This window comes from Mus musculus, chromosome 16 (genome assembly GCF_000001635.26).
Source record: "Mus musculus strain C57BL/6J chromosome 16, GRCm38.p6 C57BL/6J".
Classification (NCBI taxonomy): Eukaryota; Metazoa; Chordata; class Mammalia; order Rodentia; family Muridae; genus Mus; species Mus musculus.
Window position 1 is genome coordinate 45,991,094 of NC_000082.6, and position 19,638 is coordinate 46,010,731.

General features: G+C 44.5%; 1 protein-coding gene across 1 annotated transcript in view; it reads right to left on the bottom strand.

The window, feature by feature from the left end:
• The window catches only part of Plcxd2 (phosphatidylinositol-specific phospholipase C, X domain containing 2), a 51,153-nt gene extending 31,833 nt beyond the window's left edge, over positions 1 to 19,320 (bottom strand). Inside the window, exon 1 of the mRNA NM_001134480.1 lies at positions 18,601 to 19,320. Coding sequence (NP_001127952.1) covers positions 18,601 to 18,763 — 163 coding nt within the window. The 5' untranslated portion in view covers positions 18,764 to 19,320. The remainder of the gene's footprint in view (positions 1 to 18,600) is intronic.
• Between the last annotated feature and the right edge of the window lie 318 nt (positions 19,321 to 19,638).

Below are 19,638 nucleotides of genomic sequence, written 5' to 3' on the forward strand. Positions count from 1 at the left end.
TGCTTGTGTAATTTGAACTTTGCCCCAATCCTGAAGGCAGCAGTTACATGTGCTTATTATATACAGATGGGGAAGCTGAGGCTCGGCCTGGCTTTGCCATGGCTTCGGAGCTGCTAAGTTCGCAAAAGGCTACCTAGAATGGGTCTTTAGAAGTGGTGCTATACATTGCTCATTTACCCCTTGGCTGACCTCTATTGCTAAATGTCCGTTCCTCACCCCAACTCAGGAAGATCACAACAGCTTTTAAAAATCTTGAAAAAGAGATGCAAAAAAAAAAAAAAAAAAAAAAAAAAACCTCATGTAGGAACACATGAGGGCGCTCAAACCTTCTCTCAGTTAAAGAACCGTTTTCTTTGAATTCCACCGTTCACAGCTTTGACACAAGCAAGGTTCCTGGAGGTCAGTGCCCCTCCCCCACCCCTTGTTCCTAATCTCGGGAAGGTAAGGGGATGACTCTTATCCACTCCTCTCCCTTAGGAGTTGTCTACTTCCACCTTCTAGCTGCTCATTTAAAATCATTGCTGGCTCTATTTACTGTTCCACCGACATGATTTGTGAGGCTGGAGAGGTGGCTCTGTGCATTCACACACATCCTTACTGCTATTGAGGAAGAGCTGGGTTCAGTTCCCAGCACCTACATCCAGCAGCTCACAACCCCCTGTAACTCCAGTTCCAAGGGATCTGATGCCCTCCTCTGGTTTCTATGGGCCTCTGCATACATGTGATTTGCCTACACATAAATTAAGTATTTTAAGATATATAACTATATTTCTAACAACGCATACACAGAAACATGCTTACCGATCTGACTGGCCATATTTGCAAAACAACAAAAAGCGTACCCCAAACTGAGGTTGCGTTCATTTGTTTTCACCCGTCCCTCCAGCTCCAGACGATCCATCACCTCTAATAGAGACTGGGGGCACCCATATTCATACACACATACCTTCTTCCCCATACTAAAATTAAAATAATATCTTTAATTTGGGGATTTAGCTCAGTGGTAGAGTACTTGCCTAGTAAGTGCAAGACCTTGGGTTTGGACCTCAACTCCAAAAAATAAAAAATTTTAAAAAATTAAATTCATGTGACAAACTGAAGAGTGGCTACTTTTGAGAGAGGGAAGTGTCTTAGATCTCTTCCAAGACAAGCCAGGGTCTTCTTTCTATTTTGTGAATGAAAGAGTAAGCCACATGCACCTTCAGATGAGAGAAGGAGGGAAAAGCCAGCAAGTAGCATCTAAATTACACAAAACGATGGTATTAAAGAGGACCTGTACAGCCACATGCCTCACCCTTGAAGACCAGCTTTCTGAAGAGCTGTGCCTGCTAAAAGCTTCAGTATGCTCTTTCTGTCTAGTGCAGAAGGAGTTTCCGCTGCAGAAGCCTGGGTCGTTACTATACACACCATTTAAACCGCTGTGTTGCTTTTGTTCCCTGTCAATAAAAAGCCTCTTGGATGTCTGGTCTTGAAAAGAAAAAAATGCAACTTGTTCCTGGGAATGGGTCAGTGGGTGTCCTTTATACATAACCATCCTCATAGTACCATACGTTAGAGACCTGGCATGAAATTGGACAGTCTAGAGTGAAAAATAAAATTGGCTTTATTACAACCAACAAACAGAAGTGAAGGTTTGGTGCGACACTGGCTTGGATACCAGCTTCGTACATGCCTTTGATTAAGATGCGATAAAGTGAATTCAACAAGAGCTGGTTATCACAGTTCCAGCACTGATAACTAGATTCTTGTTTTTGGCAACATGTTTAGTTTCTTTGTGCCTCAATTTCTCAATCTGAAAATTGGGGAGCCATGTACCTATCTATATCCCTGGTTTAGGCTTATGGAAGGCAAAGAAACCAATGCTAGAAGCTTAGTTAATCTTAGTGTGACTAAGTGGGTTATCCTTCTGCTTCTGTTAGTATTTTCATACTCCTTATCTGAAGTGATGGGCATCTTAAGACTTTGCAATGCAGTCATTAGCACTTGTCTTACCTTGAGCATCAAGACTTGCTTTCTGCATGTCGTAGTTTCCCTTAAGACAACTAGAAACACCAATCCTCCATGCCTAAATTCTCCGTCAGTATTTCAAATTCTCCTGTCTCTCTCCTTCTCCTCTGTCCCTCCCTACTACTTTTCCTACCGATGCCCATTTTGAACCAGACACCAAGTATATACTGAGATGACACCAGACTCCAAGTGTATACTAAGATGAGGAGGTAAAGGGGATACACACAGAAGTTACTCCTGAGCTGCCTGCTGCAGGGTGAATTGTAACTGGCCAACTGGAGCAGGGTATTGGCAGGGGGTTAGGGTAGAGAAGAGAACAGTTCACAGACTGGGATCAAACAACGAGCATATTTACTTCAGGGGTTTTCTTTAGGTCTTCCCTATATTGTCACAGACTCCATATAGGATGCACAACAAAGCACAATGCTGGACACTTCTTTAGTGGGGCTGGCCTCTATTTTTACCAGATCCTCCCTCCCCCACATTTCCTTAACCTGTCTCTTCTGCATTTCCACATGGCAGCCCTTTTTGGTTCCCTGAAGGTTCCCTGTGTCCCCATTTCTGATTATTCTCATTTACTTCCTTCTGTTCCTTTTCTGATGTGCCCTTCCCTGTACACTTTCAAAGGCTGCTCTTACATGTCACCTTCCTCAAAGCTACTCTTTAGCCAATTCTACTAGGAAGCAACGTGGTTGTTGACTTAGGAGGCATTGGCCATGTTCTGTCTTTACTGGCCTCATTCCAACTGCCATATATTGCCTACAAGGTATATGAACTGTAGATCACTCACTCCAAATTTGTTACAGTATCTACTATGATATTAGGTATTAAATTAGGTAATCAGAAAGGATGGTTACTAATTGATATATAAAATATTAGATTTGTTTCTTAGTAATTAACTGTACTTAATTTTATTTTATCTTTTGTTTTTGTTTATTTGTTTGTTTGTTCGTTTTGAAGCATGGTCTAGCTATACAGCCCTAACTGGTCTATTGCTCACTCTATAGCTCAAGGTGGCCTCACGTTTACGGTACCAGTTCTGCCTCAGCCTCTTGAATGCTGAGATTATAGACATGTACCGTGATGTTCTATTTATCCATTTAATTAATAATTTTTCAACTTAAAGAGTTTAGCCATTAAAAAAAGGTTTAACCGTATCTAACTAGACATGGTGTTTCCTATTCTCTTAGGACTTGGGAGGTAGGGGTCGGGGTGGTGATGTGTTTATAAAAAGATACAGAGAAAAAGAATATGTTATATGGGGGGGGGTTGAGATATGGGGAAGGGGATGTCTCAGCGGGCCTATGCCAAGGCATCCCTTCCCCCTGAGGGACCAGCCGCAAGACAGTATAGTAAAGAATAGAGTTTATTCAGGCATGGGAGGGGAGTTGAGAGAGTAGTAGAGGCAGAGAAAATCAGAGAGGGGGAAAGGGAAGGGAAGGGAAGGGAAGAAGGGAAGGGAAGGGAAGGGAAGGGAAGGGAAGGGAAGGGAAGGGAAGGGAAGGGAAGGGAAGGGAAGGGAAGGGAAGGGAAGGGAAGGGAAGGGAAGGGAAGGCTGGCCATGAGCAGGTAGTGGGGGGAGGGAGTGGGGAGAGAGGGGAGAAAGGGAAAAGCTCAAGAGAGCAAGAAAGGAACAAGAGAACAAGAGAGGGAGGAGGGGGCAAGCAGCCCCTTTTATAGTTGCCAGGTAACTATGGGGTGGAGTTTAGACAGAATGCTAACAGGTGGGGTGGGGGTTGTCAAGAGGCAATCTCAAGGCTCATCTCAAACAAACAAATAAGCCAAAAACCCACCAGGTTTAGTGATGAACAATTGTAATCCCACCACTCAGGAGGTAGAGGCAGGAGGATTGTTGTTGCAAGTTTGAGGCAGCATGATGCATATAAGAAGTTTCAGATCAGCCAAGGCTATATAATAAGAGTCTGTCCCTCCAGCCAACAAACACAAGAATTTGACTTTACTAGAGGTCTAGTCTGCTTCCTTGCTGTCTAGGGGCTCCGTGGCCTCATGGAAAAGTCTAAGAGTATGACCTAAGGTAGGATCTTTGACAGGGTTATGTATTGGGATCAGTTACATGTGGACACTGGAGACCAGGTGCTGAACAATGCTTTGTAAATTGTCACACATCAATCCAAAGGAAGTAGTACTGTCCACAATCTCATGGTGAGTGGTCCACTAGAAACTACATATTTGTAACGCCCTATAAAGCCTTCCTCTGAGTTGATTATAATTCATAGCCTTTCATGGAAATGAACAATAACTGTAAGCACACAGCTGTCAGTGAGTTCTACGAGTCTTAGCAGAGTATTGGACGTGATACAGGGAATCCTGGGTTATCTGAGTTGGGTAAGCGGCCAGATTGTGCTTCCTCAACTTGGCACTTGTGGTGCAAATACTTTAATTGGCTCCATTTTACAGACAGGGAAACTAAGCTCCAGAAAGGTGAGGCTTTGTATTTGAGGTCAAGTAAGTGCTGAGTTAACTCGACAGGCGCTAGGAGCAGGAGTTCAACTCTGAAGTATGGACTTCTCTGTACTTCTTTCCAAACAAATAAAAATTAAAAATAGCCCAGTGGTTAGCTTTGGGTAAAGGGATTTGTTAAGCAAGCCTGGTAACCTGCAGTTGATCCTTGGGACCCATACATAGGTGGAAGAGAAGAGCCAACTCCACAAAGTTGTCCTCTGAACTCTCCAAGCTGATAGAGGCGTGTATGGCCCCAGACAAAAATCATACACACACACACACACACACACACACACACACACACACACACACACACAGAAATAAAAAGGATGGACACAATGTATACATGTATCCTAATATATACAATGACACAGTGTGACTGATAAATATGTGTAATTGTTTTATATCAATTAAAATAATGAGAAAATAGAACAAGACACAAAAAAATGGAACAGATGCAAAAATGGCCATGTATTCTTAAATGGTGGTGTTTAGGGTAAGGTGCTTCTGACAGGAAACAGATCAAGGTAAGGTGTCATAGCCTAACGCAGACTGACCTCATACTTGGGAAGCTCTTGCCTTCACTTTGCAGTTCTAGGATTAGAAGATACTAGAGCAGTTTTGTTTGTTCCATGTTTGGATTTTTGGGGAGCAGGGTCTTACTCTGTAGGCTGACCTGGCCTGGAACTTGTTATGTAGACCAGAATGGCCTCACACTCGTAACAATGGCTCTGCTGGTTTATCAGCTTAAGCCGCCATGCCTGGCAAGGACAGTGAGTAGAGAAAAGTATTTTGTCTCACAACCCAGGCATTTAATCTCTACAACTTTGATATGAATAAAACATAATTCACATGTTAAACTATTTCAGTGGCCTGAGCTCAAAATATAGTAATTTACAGAGTTATACGTGAGAAATGAGCCTTATGGGTAGTGAATACAGGAAAAGATTCACTTTGAAAATTCCTTACTATTCTTGGGCGCTATTTTATTAGACTTGTCCTTTCTGTCTTAATTACGTCTATGTGACCCAGTTGAAAACCATTATCTGGAGTCGTCTGACTCCAGTCTGCCCTGTTAAGTGCCCTCTCTTCCCTCGATCCTCTGCTGGTACTTAGTACATCCTTGATGAACTAAGGTCACTGTGTGAGGAGGAGCTCCAGAGCAGTCTCCATCACTATAAGGCAGTCAGGACGGGGTCATAAGTAATGCGTGCCCATCTCTCCATGTTGTCTACAGTACTGAGTACATGCGTACAGAGGACCACAAGCACAGCTATCTGAAGGAACAGATGCGTAAAGAATTGCTAAATGCCAGCCAATGTGGGGCCCTTGATCTTTCTGCAAAAAGATGGATCTTAGGTCTATCCATCTTCTTACAAGCAGAGCTCCTCCTTCTAGCTGTCTTTTTACCCTATATGCCTGTTTATCCCCAGCTCCATTATTGTAACTGGTCCTTCTGGGTTGAGTTATCTAGGGCAATGAAGAGGAATATGCCAGAAGACATAGAAGACAAAAATAAACCAGTTAGGATGACTAAAACAGCAGCTATAATAAAAATCTGCACTGAGCATTCCAAAAAGAAAAGTTCTAGAGACTAGATTTCCTGAGTTGTTTTCTAATAACATCTCCTGGGGCCTCCCACATCATACACCTGTTAGGTCCTTGGAGAAAGGCAGCATTTGTAAAGAACAGGACTTCCTATTAATAAGTGTGTGAAGGCTAAGCATCTTTGGGATGCTCAGAGCTAGCCAACAGAACCAAGATTCAGGATCAAGGGAACCACTAAGCAGTCTCCCAAGCCAAAGGACATCTTAATACCTTATTGCCAATCCAAAGGGATAAACTTCAACTCTCAGGCTTGATTATTTTTCATGAGCCCTATGGGAGAGTGTTAATAATAACCATCATACTGCCAGCAAAATTCAAGAGAGCCATGTGGCCAATTTAATTTTTAATCAGTTGCCTATTGAATTCATAATTATTCACAATACACCAAAGCAATGTGTAAAGCCAAAACCTGGAAGCAGAGGGCCTTAATCAACACATTCCTTTTATGTGTAGAGAAGCCAAGAGGCCTCCTATTGTCTGAGGAGAGACAGGGCCCAGGATCCTAGTCTACCAATGTCTGCCTGGGAGGAAGTTCCAAGGAGTGGTTTCCAGGATGCTTTCCAGATTTAAGTGATTGTCAAATGAAATATTTCTGTGTGAAACACATATAAGACAAGCTTCTCTGGGTCCAAGCACTCTCCACAGGCCACAGTCCTTCCCTGAGCTGTCCTAAGAAACAGAAAGATTGAACGAACTGAACCCTTCCTTCTCTGTGCCTCTGCAGGGCACACAACTATGCCTTTACCACAGACAGTCTCCAATCAAGCCCCTATATCCTATAAGTAAAGTACAAGGGGTTTCAATGGCATGCCTGAGAGGCATTGTAAAAGCACTCTGTATTCCTGGGGATCTATGGTCTTTCAGAAGGGTTTCCTGGTCTTTGAATGTCCAGAACTTAAAAGAAATTCCTCCTCTGTTGTGGACCTTATACCTCACTCTGTCTTTAAGCAGAGAACACCACCTTTTGTGGAATCATCCCTCACAGAAGTGCTTGTTCTCTATGTAGCCTCTGGGTAGCCTTCTCACCTCTGAGGTAATCCTGTTTTCCATAACATTTTAACGTGAAAGAAAAAGTAAGAGTGTGGAAAACCAGGCAAATGTTCAAGGTAGAAGCAGAATTACGTGACATTAAATATTGTACTAAAAAATTCCCCCACTTTCATGGAACCTCTTGATGCAACCTCAGATGTCAATGTGTGGGAAAACGTGGTATTTGATGATTGTGGTAAACCGAGTCGTTTCTACTTCACAGAAGGCTTGTGTGGTGCACCCCACACCCTCAGTACTGCAAAAAAAACAAAGAAAAACAGAACAAAACAAAACCAACAACAGCAACGACAAACCATGGCTGGGGAAACAGTTCAGCAGGAAAGGACAGGACTCAAGAAAAACAGGTAGAAGACTCAAACGTACACAAAAGGACCAACTCTGTGAGCCCTGACATTGTAAAAATAATCTTAGTTGAAAAGTTATATAGGTTAAAGGACTCCTTTAAAGGGCACTGAGAGAGTGGCTCAGTAGTGACATTTACATAACACTCCTGGAGTTCTGGGTTTGTTCCCTAGCACGGCATAAAGTAAGCTTGATAGCACAGACCGATCAAGTGCTAGAGCCAGGAGGATCCCTGGCTACATATCCAGTTCAAGGCCGGCCTGGGATGCACAGGAATCTGCTTTAAAAATAAATAAATACATAAATAAATAAAACAACCCGAGTGCCAGGTTAAAACTTGAATCATGTGATATTGGATATAATACCATCCTTTGGTGGATATGGGGAGATGGGCTAACTGTGCAGTCAAGATTTAGCTCTGACATCATCTCCACTGTGCCATCTCTCAATTCTGAGGTGTTCCCCAGGTACCTGAAGCCCTACAGGCCTAGACTAAGCAGAACTCCTCACACCATCTGGTTCACCAGTACAGGTATTCTGGGAATGTCTCCTCCTCCTGGCTACCCGAGTCGCTTTCCCACCTGCTTCCCCTGGCTAGTCACTAAGTCCAGTTGACACTTCCTCCTCATTGCCTCCAGCATCTGCGTCCTTTCTGTGGTCCACACTGTTACTTACTGCTTCCGGGTCATGTTGCTTCGTACTTGGATGACCCCAGTGATGTGTGCCTTGGTTACAGCTCTTACTCGTCCCCATACATTTTGTACTGCAGACTGAGTGACCTTTTCAAATTACAAGGCTGACATTTTCATCTATGCGCTTAAAATCCTTCACCCTCCTCACCCCACTAGGTTGTTTGTTTGTTTGTTTTGAGACAGAGTCTCATGGCCTTTGCTGGTCCCACTCTCACTATGGAGACTAGGATGACCTTTTCCCAAGTGCTGGGATTACAGCTTTATACCACGATGCCCTATTTTACAGTTACGCTAGAACACTGTGTGTGCTTACCCAGAGCTCTCACGACTAAACTCCACCCCCTTCATACTCTTCACACCCTTGTTAAGGAGAAGCTAAGCCCCTAACACAGATTATTGGACCTCTAAGTACTTTATGACCTTGGCTCCTATTCTTTCCCTTTTGTCAAATGTGACACATCTATAATGAATTGTCAATGTGTTAATGTGCCTGTCTATGCTCCCAGATCTTGTTAGGATGCCCCTGCCATATGCTCTTCCAGATCCAGCCTGAACCTTCCCGATTATCTTACATGCATATTATGTTGTAACAGGTTCATTAAGTGTGCATTTCTCCCACTAGCTCTTTGAAGGCAGGGACCGTGTCCTTATTGACAGTCTTTGAATGACTAGCGCCTAGGAGAGAGCCTGCTGTACAGAAGGTGATGGACACATGGTTTGAGCATGGTAAAAGAAACAATGCCAAAGTTGTCCCCACTCCCACCCCCACCCCAAGCTAACTCTAACAGCTGACGATGACGGGTCATTTTAATTCATTTTGCTCTAAGGCAGCTAGCAGCCCTTCAGCCACTGCTGAACAAAGCTTCCTTCCAGTGGCTGACTTTGGCACAGCATTCAATTCTGGCACGACATATGAAGCTCTTTAGGATCCTGTTTTCCTGCCTGCTTTTCCAGTCTCATCTCCATTCCTTTATTCAAATGAACTCTATTCTGATCTCACCAGATTGTCTGGGTTTCTTCAAGGTCACCATGATCTTCTATACCTCAGTTCCTCTTCCCCTCTCTAACACCTTCTTCTAGTTTTTTGTGATTCCAACCAAAGGTCATCTTAAAGTAGGGTAAAAAGACAAAAAAATGATTAGGGGGTATAGGAAGAGAAAGGAGCCCCCTCCCACCAACCCCAGAGTCTGCCCGAAGTTTCCTAGTAGCTGAGAGTTAAAAGTCTCAGCATAATTAATAATAGATGTTAAAGTTGCCTATACCATGTTCCTTTTATACAGAGATCATTCCAAATGGGAATGTTAAAATGGCCCTGGAAGATAAATAATTAAGGCTGAATGTATATGACTTTCACGTGCGGCCTCTCTCCTTTCCAGATAAACACATGTAATTTTTAATCTTTTCAGCAACAAGAGTTATAAACTAAACTTTGTGTGCGTAGTTTCCTAGAAGGACCGCTCAGCAGCCGGTAACGGTTTCTGATCCCTGCTCCACTGCCACGGACAATTTCTTGCCTTGCCTTGCCTTCTAAATCAGAACTGGGAGCAGGTTTCCTGGGTATCAAAGATGCCGTGTACTCTTCTCCATCAGTTTTGAATTTTAGGATTTTTTTCTAAGATAGTCATTTCATGAAGAGTAGGGGGAGAACGTTTCGTCTGATCTGATATGGTACGAGGCACAAAAATAGGCATCTTTTGAATTCCTGATTTTCCTTTATACAAGTCTGTTTTTCTACATAGGCAATGAAAACCGGAAGAGGCAAAAGGGGTTAAACACCAACAACTAAAGTCAAATTAATAAGCATGCTCATTAATTCCCAGGAGACTCTAAATGGACTCTTTGCTCTTGATCTAAACTCAACAGCGATTGAGACATTGTTTCCACTCTCACCTGTTTCCGGTGGGCATTTCCCCCATCTGTTTTCAGTTGCTCTTTAAGAATATTGCTTTTAGAACATAAGACTTCAAACAATACATGTTCATAAAATATTCATCTTGGTCTGACAGAGTCTTGAATATCTGAGTTGGTCCATTACTGCAGACTATAGCTGTACTCCAAAACACTTATGAGGTACAAATGGCTTCTTCTCTCTTTCTTATATCCTCACTGCCTTGGAGCTCACTGTGTAGCCCGGGCTGTCTAACAATCTGCAGCAATTCACCTGTCTTAGATTTCCAAGTCATGTGGATCACATTTGGCTCTATTTATTTTTAAAGTTAATATTGTTGGATCTGCTCAGAAAAAAAAAATACTAAGAGAATACAGAGTGTACACATACACAGACAGACAGACAGACAGACTGACAGACACACACACACACACACACACACACACACGCGAGCACAGCAACCCTAGAGCAAGCAGAAATTGCTAACAGTTATTTTTATAGAAAATTTTCGGTTCTGGTAGACAATGTAACCACACAGGAAAGACTCCATCTTGGAAATGACATGACTTAGGTGTCAGGCTTAGACAGTCCTGCTGGCCTCTTTAACCCAAGAGCTTTTCTCTTAGAGTCACCCAAAGAGCTGCAAATGTAGGCCTCCTACACTCTTTGCGCCTCAGGGTTGTTCAGCAATAGCATCTAAACCCTTCCAACTTTAACGTCACAAGTAGGACACGGGGGACCTCCTCCCTAGCCATATGCGTAAACACACAGATCTAGTGACGGCTTCCCACCACCTAAATTTGTTCCCTGATGCATGTTCAAATTCTTTTCACACAAACACGCCCACTTATTATAATGTCTATAAATAATCTCTGCTCCGGAAGCCTGGTTTGAAACTGTAATTGGGGCTAGTCTGCATGTGTAGAGTGGTTTCAGATCCTTCCTAAAGGCAAAGTTATTGGAAGCTTCATCCACATTATCTTTAGTGTGCCTGGGCTCAGAATCTCCTAGGGCAGTGGTTCTTAACCTTCCTAATGCTGCCACCCTTTAATGTAGCTCCTCGTGCTGTGGTGACTCTCCAACCACAAAGTTATGTCCGTGCTACTTCATAGCCATAATTTTGCCACTGTTAAGTATCATAATATAAATATCTGATATGCGACCCCAAGGAGTCCCGACCCACAGACAATCTCTGCCCTAGGGACTAGAGACAGAGATGTGGAGGTAGGTGATCTGTCACACCTGCTGGAGATCAGGTCAGAACATGCGTTAGAAACCAAATCTCTGGCTTCTGAAGAATGTCTGGCAGAGGAACATGCAGGAAAGAACCTTCAAGCAGTCAGTGGAAAAGATGGTAGGATGTTTATGAAGGGTGAACAATAAGAGACATTTAAGGGGAGGCCAAGATCATAGCAATTGCATAGCAAGTGTGGGGTAGCACACGTGTTGGTGTGTGGAGTCTGAAGCATCTGTTTGCAAATATGGTGTAGATAGATAGATAGATAGATAGATAGATAGATAGATAGATAGATAGATAGATATACACACCTATGATATGTATGTATTACACACACACACACACTGGCACACAAGTTTATAGGAAAGCATTCTGTAATGCTTCATTCTAGAACAGGAGAGCGATTGCTAGGGATATGAGACCAGAAGAAGCAATAACAACCTGGCCTGTTATGTTGCAAAGTGCAAAGAGCTCTTTCCTGGAAGCTTTGGAAGTCTGTAGTTGACCAGGTCTGGCAGCTGAATTTGGGGTCAGTGGACAAGAAACAGTCAATAACTAAAGGGGATTTTTTTTCCAGCTCTCTTGATCTGCATTTTAGACTTGGTGTTTACAGCTAGGCAGCCATAGGCTCCTATCTTGTCCATAACTCTAACCCTCCTAGGGTATGCCTGGTCAAATTATGGTAATGTGATCAGAGGGACTCTCAGGGCTTAATTGGATAGTGGGCTCCTTAACTAGACTGTAAATTACCTGAGGGTACAGATTGCATCTTAGGCCTCCTGTTCCATCTAGGCTTCAGTTTTAGATAGTGTGATTGTTTTTAAAAAGATGCATAATAATAATAATAATAATAATAATAATAATAATAATAATAATTGTATAGAGCTTATTTTATACTGGAAAGCATACTGTATGAATTAGTTCTCACATGAAGCCCAGGGTTTCAATACTTGGGAGGAGAAAATCCAAGCAGTGTGGCTGAGTGGTTACACTCTTAACTAATTCACAACCCTGCCTTTATTTATTTATTTATTTATTCTTTCACTTATTTATATTTTATGGTGCAATTGGGAATGGAACCAAAGGCCTTGTGCATGGTAGGCAAGTGCTCTACCGAAGTTATATCCTTTCATCTTTTGGTGCTTTGAGTCGCTGTCTTGCTACATAGCCCAGGCTGGCCTTGAACTTGAGATCTTTTTGTCTCAGCCATGCTAAGATTGAGATTATGGACCCCTGCAGCTAGTCCATGATCCCACTTCTAACAGAAAGAGATGACTCCTGAATTCTAGCTCTTTTTGGTGTGATGGTGAGGGAGGTATACAGGAGTAAGGAGAGAAAGTGTCCCTGTGGGAATGCCAATGTTGTGTCTCACTGTTCTCCACCATGACTATCCAGAGTGAAACACAGCTGGGCTGGCGGCACAGGTTCCTGTCACTAGGTACTCAAGAGGCCGAGCAACAAGACAGCAAGTTTAAATGGGCCTGTGCAATCTAACAAGACCCGTCCTCAAAACAAAACGTGAAAATAATGGCTAGGAATATAGGTAAAGTGCTTATTTAGCTCTGGGTTCATTCTACAACACTGCAGAAACAAAACCACCACCACCAACATCACCACCAACAACAAAGCACTGCTGCTTGAGAGATCACTTGGTGTCTTGTGATAAGTCTTAATTATTATGGAGTTAGCACTATTTGGTTTACTTTGCTCTTGCTTTTCCACAGCCTCAAGTCCACCAGAAGAATGGCTTGATTCTGGGTCCAACTCAGAGCTATTGTACTGGCTAGTTTTGTGTCAACTTGACACAGCTGGAGTTATCACAGAGAAAGGAGCTTCAGTTGAGAAAATGCCTCCGTGAGATCCAACTGTAAGGCATTTTCTCAATTAGTGATCAAGGGGGAAAGGCCGCTTGTGGGTGGGACCATCTCGGGGCTGGTAGTCTTGGTTCTATAAGAGAGCAGGCTGAGCAAGCCAGGGGAAGCAAGCCAGTAAGTAACATCCCTCCATGGCTTCTGCATCAGCTCCTGCTTCCTGACCTGCTTGAGTTCCAGTCCTGACTTCCTTTGGTGATGAACAGCAGTATGGAAGTGTAAGCCGAATAAACCCTTTCCTCCTCAACTTGCTTCTTGGTCATGATGTTTGTGCAGGAATAGAAACCCTGACTAAGACAGCTATGTTCCAACCCAATGCTGTTATACAGTCTCCCATGTCCACCGTTGAAATGACCCCTGAATCTCTTTTAGATGCAACACACTTGGTCTACCTTCCCAATCTGAGCAATGGCCTCTTTATCCTGGTCCCTCTTTCCCAAGTGATTTTTGTTTCCATGTCACCCAGGTGAGGAAAAGTGTATACCCACAGGGGAGAGAGTTACAGAAATCACAGAGTAGTCGTGCGTGAGTTCAACTTCATAGAAAAGCACAGGATGCCAGAAGAGTAAGGGGGAGGAGTTAGCACTATTTGGTTTCTTAAGTAAATGCCCACAACCTGGGAAGACGGAGCCTCCTGGGAACTGGAGAAGTGACAGTCACCCAAGGCAGGATGGCCCTGAAGAAGGTGAGTAACGGGGGCGGGCCAGGTCAGTGGGAGAAAGGTGAGACTTGGAAGGAGAAACCAGGGCAGGGAGAGACAGTGGCAGGGAAGATGAGATGCTCCAAGTGGCAAGGGGAGAAAGAGGACAGAAAGGATGCTGGACCACAAGCCTGTTTCTTTCCTAACTCTCCCACCCATCTCTTTGGCCTAGACTTCTCATTTCCAAAGGCGCTTGTGATGAGGCTTCTCTAACACTTCAGTAGCACAGTGTATAGCAACAAGGAATGGGGTGGGTAGTTGTTACATGACCTTCTGGGGCTTTTTACCTACGGGGAACCTAAGCAGTCTATTGAGTTTAGCTCTGACCACACTGGAGAATGACCTGGGCTCAGGAAACTGAGGCAGGAGGATAGCTTCAAATGGAAGCTAGATGTGGCTATTTAGTGACTTCAAGGCCAGCATGGACTCCGTGTGAGTCCTCGTGTCAGAACACTAAAACTAAAAACAAACAACATAACACAACAGAAAATGATGAACAGCAGACATGTACATTCGTATTCTGCTGCTTTCTGTGTTATTCTTGGAGCAGTGTGAACAGTGGCCAGTGTCTGAGCTGCTACAACCGACTCAGAAGACCTGGGGTCACAGGAGATATAGAGATACTTCCAGCAACTAAGGGACTAAAAGCAGTATGTTCAGAAATGAGAAATGCCACAATAAAAGGACTGAGGAGGGTCATGACAGGGTAGGAAAAAGGGCCATCCATTCACATCCCTCATCATTTACCTCAATGGCACTATGTTTTTGGAAAGGCCCCCTCCCAACCCTAATCTTCAGGTAGTATCTCTTGCAGTCCTGACCCACCTACTCTCTCTCCTTCTCCCTCTCTCCCTCTCCCTCTCTCTCTCTCTCTCTCTCTCTCTCTCTCTCTCTGTCCCCCTTTCTCCCTTCTTCTTTCCCTCCTCTCCCTTGTAGGGTCTCATGCAGCCCATACTTACTAAGAATTCTCTCTCTCTCCTTTCTCCCCTCCCCTCCCCTCCCCTCCCCTCCCCTCCCCTCCCTTGTAGGATCTCATGAAGCCCAGACTTAGAATTCACTCCATAGGCCAGGCTTGCCTCACACCCATAGAGATCTCCTTGGCACCTCAGCCTCTCAAGACTCTGTTTTGAGAGAGAGAGAGAGAGAGAGAGAGAGAGAAAACAGTATACATCATATATATATTAAAAAGAAAGACTTTCTTCTCAGAAAATGTCAATACTATCAATACTTTAACCTTAAAAAGTGGCATCCATGAGGCCAGGATCGTTTACCCTTTAGAGATCCAATGCCTAGACACAGTTGGGAAGGAGAATAGCTTGGAGGTTCTCCTCCGAGATATTTCAATGTGTTTAGGGTGACGGTGGAGCTTAACAGGTGGTGGCAGCAGTTCCGGAAGTAAAGTAACACCCCAGGGCTCACGGAGAGAGAGAGAGAGAGAGCGCACATCCGCACGTGCTGTCTCCCATCCACGCCTGGGCACACGCAGCAGGTGCACCCACATCTGACATCACAAACTTTATCCAGCTCTTTGATGGCCAGATCCCTCCCTCACCCTTGCCCTGACTTTTCCCTTGTCACTGCTGCTGTAGGCTGCCCCTCCTGATGGCGCTAACTCAGCATACAAACACATGGTGACAAAGCACTGATGTTGAATTTCAATCTTGACTGGGCTCCAGTTCATAGCAAGTTTATCTCCACTGCTATCTATATCTACCTACCTACCTACCATCTATTTTATCTATCACATATCTAGTATCTTTGTGCCTATTATCATTCATATGTATAAAATGTATACATCTATCTAGACAGCGTTCCCTCTGCATCTATCAAATGTCCACACTGATATATAATTGCTCAGATGAAACCAAGGTCAGGTTAGGTGTGCTGGAATTGGCCTGCAATCCTGGGCACTTGAGTGACATCAGACACAAGAGAATCAGAACTCCCAAGCCAGCCAAGGCTATATGAGACCCTGTCACAAACAAACGAAAGAACAGCAACAACGACAACAACAACAAAACCACCCAGTTTTTACAACTTCTTCCACATGCTGCAGAGTATGGTCTCTGAAACCTGCTTTTCATCCAGGAACTGCCTCTACTCCTCTGTACTGCCCAAGGCCCCTCAAGGGCACTGTGGCAGTAAATGAGTGTTTTCATTACATAAAGGTTTGAACACTAGCTCAGACACTCAGCATATTTGCAATCTTTAGAAAACAATGTAAATTTTCTGGGTGACAATTTCCTTATTTCTCTTTGTTGGGTGGGGGTGGGAGAGTAGATTTCAAGCTCACTATGCAGCAGAGGGTGACCTTGAACTCCCAGTCTTTTTGCTTGTATGCCTCCCTTATGTGCTGCTGGGATCAGAGTGAGGACCGAGTACTAGCCAAGTACTCTACCAAGAGTACATCCCAAACCCCTAATTTCCATGTCAAAAACAAGGGTACTAAGATCTATTGATTTTATGGGACATATAAGTTCTTGAGGAAATGTATGCCAGCGGGTACATCAGGGTGGAGGTCAGTAATGAATATTTACCACCAGGCATGGTGGTCTATAGCTACATTTGGAAGGATGAGCAGGATGCCCTCAAGGTTGAAGTCAGGCTAGGCTAGATAGTAGAAATGTGTCTCGAAGAAAGGCTAGAACAATAAAGTGTGTGTGTGTGTGTGTGTGTGTGTGAGAGAGAGAGAGAGAGAGAGAGAGTCAAAGGCAAGTGTACAATACTGCAGAGGAAGGAACAGGATGGACCCCACTTCCTGAATTCATCCCATACATTCTAATTTCTCATCAAGGCCAGACTGAACCTGACTGTAAGCCTTTCTCTGGGAAGTGCTAGAAGTCAGATTGCAGTAACCATAACCAGAAATGGGGGATGGAAGGTTGTAAATGGATAGTTCTTGAATGTGTATTTCCAGTTCTGACATGACATACCTACATATGTCTCTCTCTTTCCTGGAAAGAAGACATTTCATGATAAAAATACAGCATGTATTGGGGAGATGGGACTACCATTTTCTCTTTCTGCTTATCAGGAGAATTTTGCTTTATAAAGCAAGGTCAACGAATGTCTGAGTGCTTCGTAGAGCTCATACTGAGTTTCAGGTATGGCAATGGGTCTCAAGAATTTTGTTTCATCTAGAAATCCTAGTGCCTGAAATATACTATAGATCAAAAACAAACACCCAGATCCTTTGTAGAGTCCAGCCAGAACTCACAGCCCAGTGGAGCTGCAGTTTGAACTGTCCAAAGTACCAGGAAGGAGGGAGCACAGCCTACCCGGACATGCCGTGGATGACAGGGTCATTTAGGGCCTGCCTTAGATGCCATTCTGTTTGCAAACATGAACTACCTGCCATATCACTCAGCAAAATAATTCCATCGGAGAGCCCGAAGGCAAATGACTCATGTTAGAAGTGTCCCATGCATCGTTTGGCAGTGACTCCATAGGCATCAATTAAACATGGAGGAGACATGTTCTGAAGCATGGCCATCTGGCATTTCCCCAGGAACTGTAGTTAAGGGCCAGTAAGACAGAAGGGACTTGTAGCTGTAACAAAATCTTTCAATCTTTCTCTTGTTTAACAGCAGTTAGGGCCCATGAGGACAGTGAACCTGGAAGAGCTCCAAGAGAGGTGAGCAAGGCAAACAAAAACAAACCAAAACAAAAACCTCCCAAAACCCAAAACAACAACAACAACAAAAAACCCCAAACCTCTCTGTCCCATGCATAGAAAGCAGATGGAGGTGTCTTGAGGTCATCTTTTAAGGCAGAAGAGAAAAGCAAGTAGGTCCAGGGAATGCATGTGGGCTTGTCTGAGAGTCTAAACTTTAATTGCTATGTCCCCAAGCAAGAGAAAGAACTGGTCCACCGCTTGCTCCCTGAGTGCTTCTTAAGTACCAGCATTGTAGGATTTCACCCACCTCACCAACCTGAGCTCAGTGTGGTCTAAACATCCTGCCCAAGATAACTATGTTTTAGCAAGCCTTTCAGTGGAAAGATCAACCAATTGCCCGAGAGCACTGTCAAGCTTTGAAGCCTCTGGCAGAGGAATGCAGCAAGAACAGAGGTGCTTCTCAAGGCTCCAGTTCTACATCAGCTAGGCAGACACCTGTGTATATATAGACAAAGCTTCAAACACCGTCACTTCATCACACCTAATGACTGCCTGTGAGGACAGACTGCATCCTCTATTTCTGGCATTTCCAACAACAAAACTATGTGCCTTGATGCCCAGCCTAGAATCTGAACCTATTTTCTAACACTTATCTGATTTTTGTTTTCAAGAAAGGTCAGATAAATGAGAAAAATATTCTTTTCAGCTTCAATGTTGACCCAGAGCTAAGATTGTTAAGGACTTTCTACCCATTATTCTTGATCTCTCCCCCTTTCCCTTAAATGATTCAAGTCAGCGAGCCTTTCACATACCCAGGCCTCTGCATCAAGATGGTTAACATTCTTAGACTGAGGCCGTATGGTGTAAACAAAATAAAAACAACAAAACAACAGCGCAGTGATTCCATTCTCTCAACTGTCCCTTTTGCCAGTGATGCAGTCGGCTTGACTGACTCTCTTTACAGCAGCTACCTTCCTGTTAAGTTTTTTTTTTTTTTTTTTAATTTGGAAATAAAAAGAGATCACTGACAATTGTTTTTCAACACAACAGAAAACAACCAACCCACTAGCAAACACTAAAATGGCAGCATTAAACACAGTGCGAACAAGTAGTTATAGACGAATACCTGGGATTGCCAGATTGGAAAGGGGGACGTTGTGGAGGTGAGCGGGGAGCGAGGCCATCCAGTCGGCATTGCAGACCTCCGAGGCTGTCTTTGTCCCGCTGGGATTGGGAGAGCAGATGGTACCCATCCTGAGTTTCCTTCTGGCCTTTCTAAATGCAAGCATCCCTGTCGTCCACGATTTAGACAGGCTCAGTCTAGTGCCACTCACTCTGTGGTCATCACCGCTCGGGGCTCTCTAAACATTTCAGAGCACATGGGTCACGCCAGTCTTTTCAAGATCCTTTTCTAGCTGGGAGATGGGTCAAATAGGTGCTCCCCTGCCTGCTGCTCCCGCAGTCCCCACCCTCTTCGCCTTGCCACTGAGATCCACTCCTTTAATCTCCTCAGTCCCTGGTCAGTTAAACTTCTTAGTTCCCCTCTGGAGACGGGGGAGGCAGGCCCGAAGATACAAACCTTCCTGAAACCCACAACATCCAGGAACAGCCACACCCGGAGCTACTCACACGACAGGTGCCCACAGGGCATAGAGACGTGCCAGCGGGCTGCACACACGTGCGCACCCGGGTTGCACCATCTCTTGTTCATGGGTGCTTCCGTGGGTTTCCCCGGGCTGGTACACAGGCTGGGCCTGCCTGCACCCCCGCCCCCTGGCTTCTCTGCCCACTGCCCTGTGCTTTTCTGAAGGGCTCTCAGAAGAGTAACCGGCAGCCCCGGGACTCTGGCGGCCCCGCCCCGCACTGCCGGGCAGATTTGCCAGACTAGGCGAGCTGTGATTGGTCGTTGGCGGGATTCTCTCTGATTGGACAACGCTCTGAGGGCCCGCCCCTACATCGCGCTCCCACGCCTCCCCTGCTTCTTAGCTCCTCCCCTCTCCACTCCAGCGGGGTAGCGAGTGGACAGGTCGGGCTGCGGCCTGCTGCTCCGGAAGGGGAGATGTGCACCGTGGCCGGCTGTCCTCAGATTGATCTTTTTCTTGTAGATCTCTGACGCGACCTCAAAGGTTTCTCCTCTCTCCCTCGGCCTTACTCTCACTGCGGT